This window comes from Phalacrocorax aristotelis, unplaced genomic scaffold (assembly GCF_949628215.1).
Source record: "Phalacrocorax aristotelis unplaced genomic scaffold, bGulAri2.1 scaffold_266, whole genome shotgun sequence".
In the NCBI taxonomy this organism is placed as follows: Eukaryota; Metazoa; Chordata; class Aves; order Suliformes; family Phalacrocoracidae; genus Phalacrocorax; species Phalacrocorax aristotelis.
In genome coordinates this window covers 17,526-33,783 of record NW_027441192.1, presented here as the reverse complement: position 1 = coordinate 33,783, position 16,258 = coordinate 17,526, and the positions used below count along the sequence as shown (strand labels likewise).

Sequence of the window (16,258 nt, the reverse complement as noted above, 5' to 3'; positions counted from 1 at the left end):
CCCGGCGAGCTGCGGGCGATCCAGGGCGTTCCTAGAACGGGTCGAGGATAACCTGAGCCGGGGAATAGGCGGCGCTGCCCGAGGGGATGCAATGCCGGGCCTGGCCGTCACCGGTGCAAGCGAGCTCGTCGGTGACGTCAAGGTTGGAGGCAGCCGGGGCTGCAGCGATCACGCGTTGGTGGAGTCCACACTCCTGAGGGATACGGGAAAAGCGAGCAGGATAGTTGGGACCCTAAATTTTAGGAAAGCGGACTTCCAGCTCTTCCAGGAGTTGGTCAGCAGGACCCCCCGGGAACCGCCTCTCAGGGACCAGGGAGCGGAGCGGAGCTGGCAGGTCTCCGAGGACGCGCTCCACCCAGCGCAAGGGCTCTCAGTCCCCAGGTGTGAGAAACCAGGCGAGGAAGGGAAGAGACCGGCAGGGCTGAGCCGAGGCCTGCTGGTCAAACTGGAGAGCAAGAGGGAACTGCTCCGGCAGGGGAAGCAGGGAGAGGTGTCCTGGGAAGAGGACAGGGACGCTGCCCGGTTGGGTAGGGATGGGGTGAGGAGGGCCGAGGCGGCTGGAGCTGGGTGGGCGAGGGGTGCAAAGGATGGCAAGGGGAGCTCCTACAGATACGTCAACCAGAAAAGGAAGGTTAAAGAGAGCGCGCACCCCCGGTGAACAGGAATGGTGGCCTGGCATCAACAGATGAGGAGAAGGCTGAGGTGCTCAACAGCTTTTTTGCCCCAGTCTTCCCCGGTCACCTCTCCCCTCCCCCACCCCGAGCCGAGGGGCTGCGGGGTGGAGGCCGGGGGGGGTAAAGCCCCTCCTGCCCTAAGGGAAGGTCAGGTTCGTGACCGCCTGAGGAACCTGGACGTACACCAGCCCACAGGACCTGACGAGGCGCGTCCCAGAGCCCTGAGGGAATCGGCTGGTGGAGTTGCCCAGCCGCTCTCCGTGACGTTTGACAAGTCGTGGCAGGCAGGTGGAGTCCCCGGGGGCAGAAAGAGGGGATATGTACCCATATTTCGAAAGGGTAGAAGGGAGGACCCGGGGAACCCCCGTCCCGTCGGCCTCAGCTCTGTGCCGGGGCAGGCCATGGCGCAAGACCCTCCTAGAAGCTCTGCTACGGCACGTGGAGCACAGGGAGGCGATTTGGGGCAGCCAGCACGGCTTCACCAAGGGCAGGTCCTGCCTGACCAACCCACTGGCCTTCTGCGATGGAGCGGCTGCATCAGTGGGCCAGGGGAGAGCTATGGGTGTCGTCTGGCTGGGCTTCCGAAAGGCCTTTGATACAGACCCCACAGCACCCTTCTCTCTAACCTGGGGCGACAAGGATTTGATGGGTGGGCTGTTCGGTGGGTGAGGAACTGGCTGGCTGGCCGCATCCGGAGGGTTGCGGTCAACGGCTCGATGTCCAGACGGAGACCAGTGATGAGTGGTGTCCCTCAGGGGTCCGTACTGGGACCAGTGCTGGTTAACACCTCCATCAATGACGTAGGCAGTGGGATCGAGAGCACCCCCAGCACGTTTACAGGTGACACCGAGCTGAGCGGGGCAGGTGACGCCTGAGGGACGGCGTGTCATCCAGAGACCTGGACAAGCTGCAGAGGGGGGCCTGGGAGAGCCTCATGAGATTAAACAAGGCCAAGTGCAAGGTCCTGCCCCTGGGTCGGGGCCACCCCCAGTATCGACACAGGCTGGGGGATGGGGGGATGGATCCCCAGCAGCGGGGCCAGCAGGGCGAGGGAGGGGATTCTCCCCCTCTGCTCCGCTCTGGGGAGACCCCCCAGGAGCCCTGCGTCCAGCTCTGGGGTCCCCAGCACAGCACAGACACGGGCCTGTTGGAGGGGTCCGGAGGAGGGACACGGAAATGGTGTGAGGGCTGGAACCCCTCTGGTGGGGAGAGAGGCTGCGAGAGTTGGGGTTGCTCAGCCTGGGGAAGAGAAGGCTGCGGGGAGACCTTATTGCAGCCTTTCAGTGCTTAAAGGGGGGCTGTAGGAAGGGTGGGAGCAACCTCTTTAGCCAGGCCTGGTGTGTCAGACCAAGGGTTGATGGTTTTAAACTAAAGAGGGGAGATTTAGACTGGATATAAGGAAGAAATGAGGACGGCGAAACCCTGGCCCAGGTTGCCCAGAGCGGTGGTCGATGCCCCATCCCTGGGAACACTCAAGCCCAGGTTGGACGGGGCTCTGAGCAACCTGGTCTAGCTGAAGCTGTCCCTGCTCGTGGCAGGGGGTTGGACTGGATGGGCCCTGAAGGTCCCTTCCATCCCAAACCATCCTGTGGGTTGATGATCCTTAGCTGCCTCACGAGATGACAGTCAGAAGACCAACCGCCGCAAGGGTGTGCGTGGCTGTAGTGGAGCCTCGTGCACCCCCCCAGGGAAAGCTGCGTGGTCAATGCCCTCTCTGAAACCCCCACACACCAGCGCAGGCAGCGTGGGGAGCAAACATGGGGCACTAGAGACCTGCGCGTGGCGGCAGGGCCGCGGCCGATCGCAGCGACGTGGTGGGGTGGCTCGATGGCTGTAAAACTGCCCCGCTGCCACGATGGCTACGTATTTCTAAGGACAGGCGGGCCGGCGAGGCGAGGTGGGGGAGCTGCTCTTCGTGTGAGGGAGCAACTGAGCATATCGAGCTCTGCCAAGGGGTGGGGGAAGAGCGAGTTGAGATCTTGTGGGTAGGGCAGGCAAATACGGGTGACACTGTTGAGGGTGTTTGCTACAGGCCACGGGATGAGGAAGAGGAAGTTGACGAGGCCTTCTACAGCCAGCTGGAAGCAGCCTCACAGTCGCAGGCCCTGGTTCTCATGGGGGACTTCAACCACCCTGGTATTTGCAGGAAAAGCAACACGGTGAGGCACGCACAGCCCAGGAGGTTCCTGCAGAGCATCGAGGCTAACTTTTGAGGCAGGTGGTGGAGGAGCCAATGAGGCGAGCTGTGCTGCTGGACCTTATACCAACAGAGAAGGCCTGGTGGAGGGTGTGAGGGCTGGGGGTAGCCTTGGCTGCAGTGACCGTGAGATGGTGGAGTTCAGGATCCTGTGTGGTAGAAGCAGGGCGACAAGTAGGATTACAACCCTGGACTTGAGAGCCAACTTTGGCCTCTTCAAAGACCTGCTTGGAGGAGTCCCATGGGTTAGGGCTTTAGAAGGTCAGGAGGTCCAAGAGAGCTGGTCAGTATTCAAGGAGCACTTCCTCCAAGCTCAAGATCGGTGCATCCCTGAGAGGAAGAGGTCAAGCAGAGGAGCCAGGAGACCTGTATGGATGGGCAAAGAGCTTCTAGAGAAACTCACATGGCAGAAGGAGAGATCTTACATTATGTGGAAAAAGGGACTGGCCACTTGGGAGGAATATAGGAACGCTGTCAGGGTATGCAGAGATGTAACGAGGAAGGCCAAGGCTCACTTGGAACTCAGTCATAGAATCATTAAGGTCAGAAAAGACCTTGTGTCCAGTTCTGGGCCCCTCAGTTCGAGAAGGCCAGGAATCATCATCAAGAAGATGATTAGGGAGCATCTCCCTTGTGAGGAAAGGCTGAGAGACCTGGGCTTGTTCAGCCTGGAGAAGAGAAGGCTGAGGGGGGATCTCATCAGTGCCTATAAATATCTGAAGGGCGGGTGTCAAGAGGATGGGGCTGGGCTCTGCTCAGTGTGTCATGGTTTTAGCTGGGATAGAGTTAATTTTCTTCCCTGCAGCTGGCCCAGCGCTGTGCTTTGGGCTTAGTATGAAAATAACACTGATAACACACCGATGTTTTGGTTGCTGCTGGGCAGGGCTTGTGCTACTCAAGGACTTTCCCAGCTTCCCAGGCCCTGCCGGAGGCACGAGAAGCCAGGAGGGGAGGGAACTCAGCCAAGGCAGCTGCTCCAAACTGGCCAAAGGGATCTTCCATACCACACGGTGTCACGCCCAGTCTATTAACAGGGGGCAGCTGGCCGGGGGAAGCAGCGATCGTGGCTCAGGGACCGGCGGCATTGTTTGGTGAGTGGTTGCGTCACTTGTGGTTTGGGGGTTTTTCCCTCCTCCAGAGGTTTCATATCTCTCTTTCTCGTTATTTTCCTTTTCATTATACTATTATTATTATTATTATTATTATTATTATTATTATTATACTAATGGTTTATTTTAATTATTAAACTGCTCTTATCTCAACCCACAAGTTTTCTTACTCTGGCCCTTCCGATTCTCTCCGCCATCCCAGCGGGGTGTTCCACAAGCTGGAACACGGGAAGTTCCACCTGAACATGAGGACAAACCCCTTCCCTGTGCGGGTGCCAGAGCAGGGGCACAGGCTGCCCAGAGAGGCTGTGGGGTCCCTTCCCTGGAGACATTCACCCCCCGCCTGGACGCGGCCCTGTGCCCCTGCTCTGGGGGTGCCTGCTCCAATAGGGGTGGGACGGGGTGAGCTCCAGGGGTGCCTCCCAGCCCCCACCAGTCTGGGACCAGTGTGGTGCCAGGGGGCCACAGTGCTGGGGGGCTGTGGTGCCAGTGGGCCGAGTGCCATGGCCACTCTATGGCGGGGCTGGGGTGGGGAGCACCCCTCTGTGACATCCCCTCGGAACCAGCCTTCCCCGGCACCCGCCATCGGAGACGCCCCGGCCGCCCCCGGCGCCCCGCGGCGAGCCAGGGCCCATCCCGCGCCCCCAGCCCTGGCACTGCCACCCGGCGTGCGGCACGTGGTGGTGTGAGCGGCACAGCCCGGGACCGGCGGGGGTCCCGCCATGGAGCCGGTGCGCGGCGGCCGCCCCCCGCGCGCGGGACTCTCGGTCTTCGCCTGCTACGACCAGCTGCGGCGCGAGATCCAGGCGCTGCTGGCGGAGAATGAGGAGCTGACGCGGGCGGTGGGGCGGCTCAAGGAGCAGCGGCACCTGCGGCACCTCGTGCGTGGCCAGCCCGGCTCGGCGCCACCCCTCGCCCCCATGCCCTGCTCCGGAGGGGGACTCTTCGCCTTCCCCAGCCCAGGTGGGGGGCACGGGCAGCCCTGTGGTGGTCCCGGGCTGGCGGGTGCTGCGGCTGCAAGCACCCCCTGCTCCTTCCGCAGCCAACGCCCTGGACTGGGAGCTGGCACCCCTGGAGCAGAGCTCCATCTTCCAGACCACCTGCTGGGAGCCCCTCCACCACCAGCAGGCCCCGGACAGCACGCTGCCCACGCCGAGCGGCACCGACGTCAGCAGCGGGGTGCTCTCGCCTGTCGCCAGGAGCAGAAGTATTAACGGGGAGGTTGGGGAGGGGGCATTGGACCCTAAAGCTCATGGGAAGAGCAGTGGTGGGCTGATTCCCTATCCCATCCCCATCCCCATCCCATCCCCATCCCCTCCCCATCCCCATCCCCTCCCCAACCCATTCCCATCCCCATCCCCATCCCATCCCCATCCCCATCCCATCCCCATCCCCTCCCCATCCCCATCCCCTCCCATCCCATCCCCATCCCCATCCCCATCCCCATCCCATCCCCATCCCATCCCATCCCCACCCCGCGGTGCACGGGCCAGGGGCAGCGTGCAGGGCCCCCCCCGGCACTGCAGGGCCTGCAGCCCCCTCCCTGTCCCCCAGCCCTCCCGGTGACCACGCACGGCAGCCCCGGCGTCAACAGCCACCGCCTCTCCTGCCCCCTCGACTGCTTCGGCTCTGCCGGCCGCCGGCCTCCCCCGGAGGTGCCGCGGGACCCCCCGGTGCCTGAGCCGAGCAGCCCCAGCCTGCGGCTGTCGGACCTGCATGGGCTGGGGTCTGGGGTCCCCCCAGCCCTGAAGCACCCGGTGGACCTGCGGCTGCCCTGGCAGCGGGCGGCCCACGACACCGAGCGGCTCGCCTCCAGCCGGGAGCCACCGCCAAGCTGCAGCCCGCGAGGTGAGGGCCGGGCACGGCGCTGCCAGTGGCACGGTGCCCCCGGGGTGCTGCACCTCCGCCGCTCCCCGCTCCCCCCTGCGCCGTGGCCCGGGGTACGGCGAGGGCCCCGGCGAGCGGCTCCCGTAGCGGGGGACGCACGGGAAGGCCGGGGGGGCAACCTCCCTGGGCACCCCGTGGCCTCTGCACGGGCAAAACCGCTGCTCGTAGCGGGCGCGCCGGCGCCTCCGGGCTAAGCTGGCACGCGGGTTTGTGTGTCCTGCAAAACCGGCACCTCTGCCTGGCTAAACCAGCGTGCTGGCCCCCACAAACCCCCAGAGGGGTCGCGGCACTGGGGAGCAGTGCCGGGGCCCAGCCCGGTCCCTGGGGTGGTGTGGGGCACGGGGAGGTGTTGGTGTGGGGCACGGGGGGGCATCGGTGGGGCGTGGGGGGCCCCTCCCGGGGCAGTGGTAAGCGCCCGACGCCGGCGTCTCCCGCAGACGACCCCGCAGCCAGCGTGGGAGCAGCTGGTGGGTGAGATCGCCTTCCAGCTGGACCGCCGCATCCTCGCCAGCGTCTTCCCCGACCGCGCCCGGCTCTACGGCTTCACCGTTGCCAACATCCCGGAGAAGATCATGGCGGTAGGCTGGTGCGGCCGAGCCGGGCATGTTGCCGCGGCCACAGCCCCCAAAACCCCCCATGGGTGCCGGGGGGCTGACGCTGCCCCGTGTCTCCCTGCAGACCGCCCTCGGCACCGTGCCGGGGGCCTTCGACGAGCAGCACTGTGCCACCGCGGCCCGGCGCTACGTCGGCTTGATGGGGCGCCTGCGGGTGCTGGGCTACAGCCCCGCAGTGCACCCGGCCTTCGCCGAGTCCCTCGTCAACACCTATGGCATCCTGCCGGAGCCGGCCGGCCCCAGCGCCCGCGCCCGCCACAGCCTGGCCCTCCTGCGCCGTGCGGTGGCCGAGGCGGTGCCGCCGGCGATGCAGCCAGACGCGATGGTGCTGCTCGAGTGCCTGCAGGAGCTGGCGCGGGGAGGACGGGCAGCCCCTCTTCCTCTGGTGAGCGGCTGGGCCTGACCCTGCACCGGCACCAAACCCCGCACCGGCACCCGCTCCCGCACCGGCCGTGCCACCAGCAGCCGGAGCCCCGCGCCGTGCAATAAACCCGCTCCAGCACCCTCGCCCTTGCCGTGGCACCACGAGTGCGACCGTCACCGCCGCTGCTCCTGCTCGGGGACACCCCCAGCAACGCCGGGGCACCGGCAGCGGTGCGCAGGGCCGTGGGCAGCGGCACAGGCAGCCGTGCTGCGACGGGGGAGGTCACGCTGCGGTCAAGGCCGCGTTTTCCTTTCGGTTGCGGTTGGATGCGGAAGTGAGAGCTGGAAATCGGCACCGGCGACACACGTGGCGCCAGGATGGGGCACAGCCCCGAGGGGTTTGACCCTCAACCCCTCGTGCCCCTGCCCAAGGTCTGCCCCCGGCATCCCCCCCACCCCATGGCGTAGCCGGCTCAGGGCCTTGGCGGGGAGTCCCCCCATGGCCGGCGGGGACCCTCGTGCCGGGGCGTGCCAGGGGGTGCCGGGGCACCGGCGGAGGACCCCGGCCGGGGGTGCGGAAGGGGTCAAACCGGCGCGGGGTGTTGGAGGGGAACTGCCAGTGGCAGGAAGGGGAAGCGGCAGCAGGAAACGGATCAGCTCAGGGTTGGCTACGGGGGAACCACCTGCCCTGACGCGCAGGACTTGACCGCGCCGAGACGGTGCCCCACGCGCGGGTGCACACGCCAGCACCCAGGTAGGTGGAAGGGGGGGTGGTCTGGACCCCCATGCTGGGGTCTGCGCAAGGCGAGGGGGACGAGGGGGGGGGTCATTCCGCTCCTGCCCCACTGTGCGCAGCCCTGTGCTGCTGGCACCGCTGCCATGGTGGAGCTGGGGCTGCGGCGTTTGCCCTCCCCGGGGTGGGAGATGCCGGCAATGCTGCTGGGGGAAGGAGGGTGGTGGGGAGTGCCCTGCCACCCCCCCCGCTGGCACCGGCACAGCCGGAGGGTAATGGCGGTGGGGGAGCGCGGCGTGGGTGACGGCACTCGGCAGAGGGGTGGGAGCCGCTGCGGTGGAGGGCTGTGGGACCTGGGGGCCTGCCCCCCCATGCCATGGCCTGGCAGCACCGCGGTGGCTTCAGGCAGGGTGGCTCAGCCCCGCGGCACCGGCGGAGGCGGCTGTGATCCCTCCCAGGTGCTTCCTCGCTCGACCCTCCCCTCCTCATCCTCGCAGCCACAGCCCTGGCAGGGCCCTGGCGCGCCCGCGGGCTGCTCCGGCAGGACGCGGCGGACAAGGGGTTACAGCCCTGGGAAAACCAGTCATGGGTGTTCACCGGGCAAGGTGCAGCAGCAGCAGCTCGGCGGCTGCCGCTGGTTGCCCTGCCCGCCGCCGCTGCCCAACCCTTGCCCACACGCTCCCCGGCCTGCGGTGTGCCGGCACGCGGCCGGTGGCACGGCACCGGCGGCGCAGAGGTGGGAGGCAGGGGCTGCCGGGGCCGGCAGTGGCAGGAGGTGTTTGCCACGCACCCACGGCAGGAATGCGGCCGGCCGGCTGGCCCAGGGCGGATGGCAGCCGGGCACGGCCGGGGACAGAGCTGGTTGGAGCCCGGTCCGGCACGGCAGCGAGCAGGTCGTGACCTGTTGAGCTCCCGGTACCGGCAGCGGCGTGCCGAGCCTGTGGCGAGCCCAGCACGCGGTGGCCCCGAGCGGACGGTGGCATTGAGGTGACGGCGGTGACGGCCCCCTCCGGAGAGGCGGAGGTGTGGGTGCCGTTGGTCATGGCCCCCAGCGCCACGGGGCACAGAGGTGAGCTGGGCCCCCCACCCCACCCCCGCTCCCGGGGACGGGGGATGTGGCGTGGCCACAGGGAGCGGCGCAGACGGCGGTGGGTGGGATGGCACGGGCAGGGAGCCAGCGCGGGCAGGGAGCCGGCACGGGCAGGGAGCCAGCGCGGGCAGCTCGGGGACTGCCTGGCCCTCGGGGAGGGGAGCCGCACCGACAGCACTGGGGCACGGTGCCGCTCGCCCCCTGGCCACCAAAGGCCACCGCCGAGGGCAGGGCTGGGCCGGAGGTGCTGGGCAGCGTGGCACAGGCAGCGCCCAGCAGCAGGGAGGGCTCGGCCGCCGCACCCTCCCGGAGCCGGCTGCTGGGCAAACACGGCACTCGGGGTCCTGCGTGCGGCGGCAAAGCTGCCAGCAACGCGGGGCAATGCCTGCGCCGTGGGGCAACACCTGCTGCTGCTGCCTGCGCTGTGGGGCAATGCCTGTACCGTGGGGCAACATCCACTGCCGCTTCCAGCGCCATGGGGCAACACCTGCTGCTGCTGCCTGCGCTGTGGGGCAATGCCTGTACCGTGGGGCAACATCCACTGCCGCTTCCAGCGCCGTGGGGCAACACCTGCTGCTGCTGCCTGTGCCATGGGGCACGATGCCTGCACCGTGGGGCAATGCTTGCTGCTGCTGCCAGCACTGCAGGTGCAATGCTGCTGCCTGCTGCCAGCACCATGGGCACGATGACCACAGCACCTGCGAGAACATTGTCCACTGCCTGCACCTCCTGCCTGCTGCTGGCACCTCCTGCCTGCTGCCCACACCTCCTGCCCTCAGCCTGCACCTCCTGCCCGCTGCTGGCACCTCCTGCCTGCTGCCCACCCCTCCTGCCCTCAGCCTGCACCTCCTGCCCGCTGCTGGCACCTCCTGCCTGCTGCCCACCCCTCCTGCCCTCAGCCTGCCCCTCCTGCCCGCTGCTGGCACCATGGGGCAGCTCCTGCTGCCCGCCGCTACCAGGGCAGACCCCGCCAGTGCAGTGGCATCGATGCCCACAGCAGCCACCTGCACCGACCCCCTCCGTGTGAGGGCCGGGGGGGGACGTGGGGACCCCGGCACGGTCCCATTGCCGCCGTGCCGGAGGTGCCACTCCCAGCCGGGCCCCGCACACTCACGCTCCCGTGATGGTAAATTGCCTTCCCGTGGGAGTCGGGGGTGCCTGAGCAGCCGGGAGGTGCCGGGATCTGGTCTGAGTCACCCGGTGCCCGCACGTGCCGCCCACGGCGCTGTGGGGCAGAGCGACGGGCCAGGCTCCCGCCGCGGAGCAGGACCAGGTGCCTGGCGTGGTGGGCATCCTGCCCCACGGCCATGGCCCAGAGTGGGGGGACCCCAGAGGTCCTGCCCAAGGGCCCCCCCATGGTGGGACAGGGCACAGAGCCGAGGCCCCGCTGGAGAGCCTGGGACGCCGCTGACCAGCCCGGCCCCACTGGGATCCCTGTGTCGTGGCTGGTGCCTTGGGATGGGCCGGAGCTGGAGCAGCCACAGCCAGGGGGCGAGTGGGGGGCAGCCCCCACGGCCGGGGGCAGCGCAGGACCCTGGGAGGCGGGCACCCCGAGGCCCACCGTGGCAGCACCCCTAGTGACCGGGGTGTCCCCAGTGAGCCCAGCAACCCCAGTGTCGCCAGCACCCCCAGTGTCCCCAGCATCTTCAGTGACCCCTGTATTCCCAGTGACCCCAGTGACTCCAGTACCTCCACTGTCCCCAATGCCCCCAGTGACCCCTGTGCCCCAGTCATCCCAGCGACTCCAGTGTCCCCAGCATTCCCAGCGAGCCCAGTGTCCCCAGTGAGCCCAGTGTCCCCAGCAACTCCAGTGTCCCCAGCATCCCCAGTGACCCCTGTGACCCCAGTGACCCCAGCATCCCCAGTGACCTCCATATGTCCAGTGAACCCAGTGTCCCCAGCATTCCCAGTGACCCCCGTGTGTCACAGAATCCCATAATCACAGGTTGGAAGGGACCTCAGGGATCATCTAGTCCAACCTCTCCAGGAAGAGCACAGTCTAGACAAGATGGCCCAGCACCCTGTCCAGACAATTCTTGAAAGTCTCCAATGTGGCCGAGTCAACCCCTTCCCTGGGGAGATTATTCCAATGGTGACTGTCCTCACTGGGAAAAATTTCCCTCTCGTGTCCAGTCGGAATCTCCCCAAGAGCAGCTTGTGTCCAATTCCCCCTTGCCCTCTCCATGGGACTCCGTGTAAAAAGGGAGTCTCTGTCTCCTTTGTAGCTGCCCCTTAAGTACCGGTACGTGGTGATGAGATCCCCTCTGAGCCTCCTTTTCTCAAGGCTGAACAAACCCAGCTCTCCCAGCCTATCCTCGTATGGCAGCTTCCCAGTCCTCTGATCATCCTGGTGGCCCTTCTCCGGACCCCTTCCAGCCTGTCGACATCTTTTCTGTATAGCAGGGACCAGAACTGCACACAGTACTCCAGGTGTGGCCTGGCAAGCGCTGAGTAGAGCGGGATGATGACTTCTTTATCTCTGCTGGCGATGCCCTTTTTGATGCAACCCAGCATCCTGTTGGCCTTCTTGGCCGCAGCAGCCACTGTTCGCTCATGTTGAGCTTCCTGCCCACCAGGACCCCCAGGTCCCTTTCCACAGAGCTGCTCTCCAGCCAGGTGGATCCCAGTCTGGGCTGCACTCCTGGATTATGTTTTCCCAGGTGCATGACCTTACACTTGACCTTGTTGAACTTCATGTTTCTTGCTGGCCCACTCTTCCAGCCTATCCAGATCTCCCTGCAGAGCAGCTCTCCCTGCTGGAGTGTCTGCTTCCCCACTCAACTTGGTGTCATCTGCAAACTTCATCAGGCCACACTTGGTCCCGTTGACCCCGTGTCCAGTGACCCCCAAGTGTCCAGTGACCCCAGCCTCCCCAGTGACCCCCGAGTGTCCAGTGACCCCAGCCTCCCCAGTGACCCCCATTTGACCAGTGACCCCAGTGACTCCAGTATCTCCACTGACCCCAGTGACCCCCATGTGTCCTGTCCCCACCATCCCCAGTGACCCCAGTGTCCCAGCAGCCCCAGTGAGCCCACCGTTCCCAGCACCCCCAGTGTCCCCAGCGACCCCACCGTTCCCAGCACCCCCAGTGACCCCAGTGACCCCAGCAGCCCCATCCCACGCTGGGAGCGGGTGCGGGAGGGCAGGACGCCGGGCTGCCGGTGGCGTGCGGCGGCAGAGTCCGGCCGAGTCAGGCAGGAGTCACCAGCCCCGGGTGAGGGGCAGGACGCGGCAGGCGGCGGCGGGAGGTGTCGGCCGAGGAGCCGGTTCCCGGCCCGCGGCACGGCCGTGGGGCACGGAGGCGCCGGGGAACCCGTCGGGCCAGGCCGGCCGGTCCCCGCCTCGCCGGGGCTGACCTGGCCGCGGCTCAGTCGTGTGCCGCGCCGGCAGGGCTCCCGCGGACAGCGGCGCGGGGGACGGCAGCCCCGGAGCCCCCCCCGATCCCGGCGGGCAGGTGAGCGGGGTCCCGGCGCGGGACAGGAGCCAGCGCGGGGGCGGGGGGCGAGGGCGGCCGGTGCCGGGGCCACCGGGCTGTACCTGCCGGGCGTGGCTTTGGGGGTGCTGGGGACCCCACGGGGAGCCCGCCGGGACGGGGAGGGGGGCCGGCAGCCCCGATTCAGCCGTGCCACCCCCACCCCCCACCCTGCAGTGCTTTCGCTCCGCTCCCGGCGGAGCCAGGGACGCGTGGGATGGTCCCGGCCGTGGGAAGTTCCCACGGTGGCGGCTGGGAGGGGGGGACGTCCCGCTCCCACCGCACCGTCCCCGCCACCCCTGAGCCGAGGTCTCTCTCCCGCAGGTCGTGCCGGCTGCACCGGAGGCGCCGGGCAGGAGCAGGGGGACGTCGCGCTCCCCCTCAGACCCCTGCCCGACCCCCCGGCGCCCCATACGCCCCCGGCCATGCTGCTGCCGGTGTCCCCCTTCCCCAACCGGGCGCTGGCGGCCCTGGATGGCCTGGCCTTGGGGCTGCTGGCCCCCAGCTCCTGGGCCATCAACAGCCTCCTCGACCTGCGGCCGACGACGGCGGAGCAGAGCGGGCAGCAGCAGAGGCGGTGCGGACGGTGCCGCGGCTGCACCAGGCAGGCGCTGGCCGGGCTGGCGTACATCGCCCTGGTGCTGCTCTCGCTGCCCTTGGCCGTGCTGGGGCTGCTGCTGTGGCTGCCGGTGCAGGCGGCGCGGCGGCCCTTCGTCTACCAGTACACGGCGGGCACGGCGCCAGCGGAGCTGTGGGACCTGCAGCAGCGCCGGACCTTCACCTTCGTCAGCGCCAACGTCTGCCTGCTGCCCAGCGGCCTGGCCAAGTTCAGCAACCTGGGGCAGACGCCGCAGCGCGCCAACTATATCGCCGGCCACCTGGCCCCGGCGCTGCCGGAACGCCGCGGCAACCACGCCAGCCTGATCGAGCCGTGGCGCGGCGAGGCCAACGGCTATGGTGGGACCCTCTCCACCACGTGGCAGCACCCCGCCAGTGTGGCGGTGGAGATGCCGGAGGAGGCGGCCGGGCCCGCGCCGGTGGAGGCGGCCGAGCCCGCGCCGGCTGTGTTGTCCGAGCGTTTCCCACCGGACGCCGACTTCATCTGCCTGCAGGAGGTGTTCGAGGCGGGCGCCGCCGCCAGCCTGCGCCGGCAGCTGGGGGGCACCTTCCCACACGTCCTCTCCGAGGTGGGTGCCCGGGGGCTGCGGGGCGGCCGCCTGAAGCTGCTCGACAGTGGGCTCTTCGTGGCCAGCCGCTACCCGCTGCTGGCGGCGCGTTACCAGGCCTTCCCCAACGGCGCCCGCGAGGACGCCCTGGCCGCCAAGGGCGTGCTGGCCGTGCAGGTGAGCCGCGGGTGGCGGGCACGGCGCTGCCTGCCCCTGCCGGGGTCACCGCGCTGAGGGTGCTGCGTCCCCACCAGGTGCTGCTGGGCTCGGCGCAGGGGCGGAGGGTTGTGGGTTACATCGGCTGCACCCACCTCCAGGCGCCCGCAGGTGAGGGGAGCACCCGCTGCAGAGCGGGGTGGGGGTCCCGGCGGTGCTGGGGTGGGGGGGGTGACGCCGTGTCCCCCCCTACCGCAGCCGATGCCGCCATCCGGGACATGCAGCTGACGCTGGGGCTGCGGTGGCTGGAGCAATTCCGGGACGCGCAGGAGGAGCGCGGGGACGTGGTGGCCTTCGACGTCTTCTGCGGCGACCTCAACTTCGACAACTGCTCCCGAGGTCTGGGGGTGACCGGGGCGGGGACACACACACGGGGGGGGTGTGTCTGCTGTCGGGGGGGGTGACGGAGCAGACGTGTCCCCCTCCCCGCAGGTGACGAGCTCAACCAGAGGCACCAGCTCTTCGAGGTGTACCGGGACCCCTGCCGCCAGGGGCCCGGGCAGGACGCGCCCTGGGCCATAGGTGGGACTGGTGTCCCCCCCCGCCCCCTCCCTGGTCCCTCCCCGGGGCACCCTTGTCCCCAGCCCCAGGGGGGGATGTGGCGGGGGTCCCGCTGACCACCCTGCCTGTCCCCATCCCCATGGGCACAGGGACCCTGCTCAACTACCTGAAGATCTATGAGGAGCCCGTGTCCACCCCAGAGAAGCTGAAGAGGTGACGGGGACACAGGGGACATGAGGGGACACATGGGAGGGGACGGGGGGGGACATGGAGGGGGACAGCCTGGGGTCTTGTGGGAAAGGCCACCCGCAGCCCCAGGGCATGGGAGGGGAGATGCTCCAGCCCAAGGACCTGCCCGGGGAGGAGGTGACACCGGCAGCGGGGTCCCTCCAGCCCTGTGCCACTGCGTCCCCATGCCACCATGTCCCTGTGCCACCATGTCCTCATGCCCTTATGTCCATGTGTCAGTGTGTCCCCATGTCCCCATGCCACCGTGTCCCTGTGCCACCATGTCCTCATGCCCTTATGCCCATGTGTCAGTGTGTCCCCATGTCCCCATGCCACTGTGTCCCTGTGCTACCATGGCCTTGTGCCACCATGTCCCAATGTCCCCATGCCACCATGTCCCCGTGCCACGGTGTCCCCGCTCCGCAGGACCCTCTCGCAGCCGGTGGGGCGGCAGCAGTACCTGGCGGGCCCGATCCTCTCCAGCGGGCAGCCCGACCCGGCAGCCCCCGGCCCCTGGCAGGGCCGGCGCGTGGATTACATCCTGTACCGGCAGCACCGCGGGGCCGTGCCGCTGCGGACGGTGAGTGCCGGCGCGGCGGGGCGAGGGGTGCCTGTGCCCCCTGCACCCCCCACCCCGGCCCTGACGGCCCCTCTCCCCCGGCAGGAGGTGGTGGGGGTCTCCGCCATCACCCAGCTGGCCACCCGCTCCGACCACCTGCCCGTGGCCCTGCGGCTCGAGGTGGACCCCGTGGCCCCCTGAGCCACCGGCGCATCCCCGGCACCAGAGCCAGCACTGGCACCGATGTGTGAGGGGGGCCGGCACCCCGTGTGGGGGGTCCCAGGGCCACCGCGGAGCATGGCTGCGCCCGCCGCCACAGCCCCTGGGTGCCACGCTCCGGCAGGGCTGGCACCAGCCGCCGTTTTAGCAACTGGAGCAAAATAAAGGCCTCGAGCGCAGCCGGTGGTGCCGTGCCGGTGCCGTGCCGGTGCCGTGCTGGTGCCATGCCGTGCTGTGCCGGCGCCGTGCCAGTGTCTTGCCGTGCTGTGCTGTGCCGGTGCCGTGCCGGTGCCGGCCCCACGGTGTGTGTCAGGGCTGCCCCCCACCCCCATTTCCAGGGCAATGGGGCGGCCAGACCCCCCCCAGGCCCTGCGGCCATGGGACGGGTGGGGCTGGTGGAGCCCATCCATGGTCACAGGTGGGCGAGGACGATGACACCCAGCGCCACCCGCCCCCAGCACCCCCCATGGCCCACACAGGGAGGGGACCCCCAGCACACCCCACAGCCCCTGGGCCACACCACGCGCCCCCCCCATCCCAGAGCCCCCCTCGCCCTCTGGGTCACTGGGTGCTGCAGCGGGTGCTGGGTGCTGCAGGGGGCACTGGGTGATGCATGGGGCGCTGGGTGCTGCACAGGGTGCTGCATGAGGCACTGGGTGCTGCATGGGGTGCTGGGTGCTGCATAGGGTGCTGGGTGCTGCATGGGGTGCTGGGTGCTGCATGGGGTGCTGCACAGGGTGGTGCATGGGGTGCTGGGTGCTGCATAGGGTGCTGGGTGCTGCATGGGGTGCTGGGTGCTGCACGGGGTGCTGCATGAGGCACTGGGTGCTGCATGGGGTGCTGCACAGGGTGGTGCATGGGTGCTGGGTGCTGCACAGGGTGCTGCATGAGGCACTGGGTGCTGCATGGGGTGCTGCACAGGGTGGTGCATGGGTGCTGGGTGCTGCACAGGGTGTTACGTGGCGCATTGGGTGCTGCGTGAGGCACTGGGTGCTGCACGGGGTGCTGCATGGGACACTGGGTGCTGCAAGGGGTGCTGCACAGGGTGCTGCATGGGGTGGTGCACGGGTGCTGGGTGCTGCACAGGGTGCTGCATGGGGCATCCCATGGGGTGCAGGGTGCTGCACGGGGCATTCACTGGGCGCTGCAGCTGGGGTGGGCGCATGGGGGTCCCCAGGTCCCCGTGCAGGCGCAGCACTCCAGGAGCCAGGCCCAGCCCCACACATGCCC

General features: G+C 68.3%; 2 protein-coding genes across 3 annotated transcripts; both read left to right on the top strand.

Moving 5' to 3' along the window:
- Window positions 1–4,702: 4,702 nt before the first annotated feature.
- Window positions 4,703–6,926, top strand: LOC142051025 (uncharacterized). The gene is given in 6 exon segments (XM_075080243.1): window positions 4,703–4,943; window positions 5,023–5,187; window positions 5,535–5,828; window positions 6,273–6,445; window positions 6,546–6,839; window positions 6,841–6,926. Coding segments are annotated over 6 exon segments (1,197 nt in total). The 3' UTR covers window positions 6,871–6,926.
- Window positions 6,927–7,326: 400 nt separating this feature from the next.
- On the top strand, window positions 7,327–15,207 carry LOC142051024 (sphingomyelin phosphodiesterase 5-like). 2 transcript variants are annotated; one of them, XM_075080242.1, is made up of 8 exons: window positions 7,327–7,598; window positions 12,464–13,482; window positions 13,560–13,632; window positions 13,720–13,860; window positions 13,954–14,043; window positions 14,172–14,235; window positions 14,677–14,830; window positions 14,915–15,207. In XM_075080242.1, exons 2-8 carry the CDS (start codon window positions 12,565–12,567, stop codon window positions 15,008–15,010), a joined length of 1,536 nt encoding a protein of 511 aa, XP_074936343.1. In that variant the 5' UTR covers window positions 7,327–7,598; window positions 12,464–12,564; the 3' UTR covers window positions 15,011–15,207. The 2 variants fall into 2 exon arrangements, with proteins under 2 accessions (XP_074936343.1, XP_074936342.1); XM_075080241.1 differs by lacking the exon at window positions 7,327–7,598 and adding an exon at window positions 8,262–8,646.
- Window positions 15,208–16,258: the final 1,051 nt, after the last annotated feature.

What these genes read in the sequence shown, in the direction of transcription:
- LOC142051024 (XM_075080241.1), top strand. Translation starts at nt 8,619, where the DNA reads ATGGCCCCCAGCGCCACGGGGCACAGAG. An exon ending in AGGGCGTGCTGGCCGTGCAG is followed by an intron (nt 13,483 to 13,559) that starts GTGAGCCGCGGG and finishes CGTCCCCACCAG; the next exon opens with GTGCTGCTGGGCTCGGCGCA. An exon ending in ACCCCAGAGAAGCTGAAGAG is followed by an intron (nt 14,236 to 14,676) that starts GTGACGGGGACA and finishes CCCGCTCCGCAG; the next exon opens with GACCCTCTCGCAGCCGGTGG.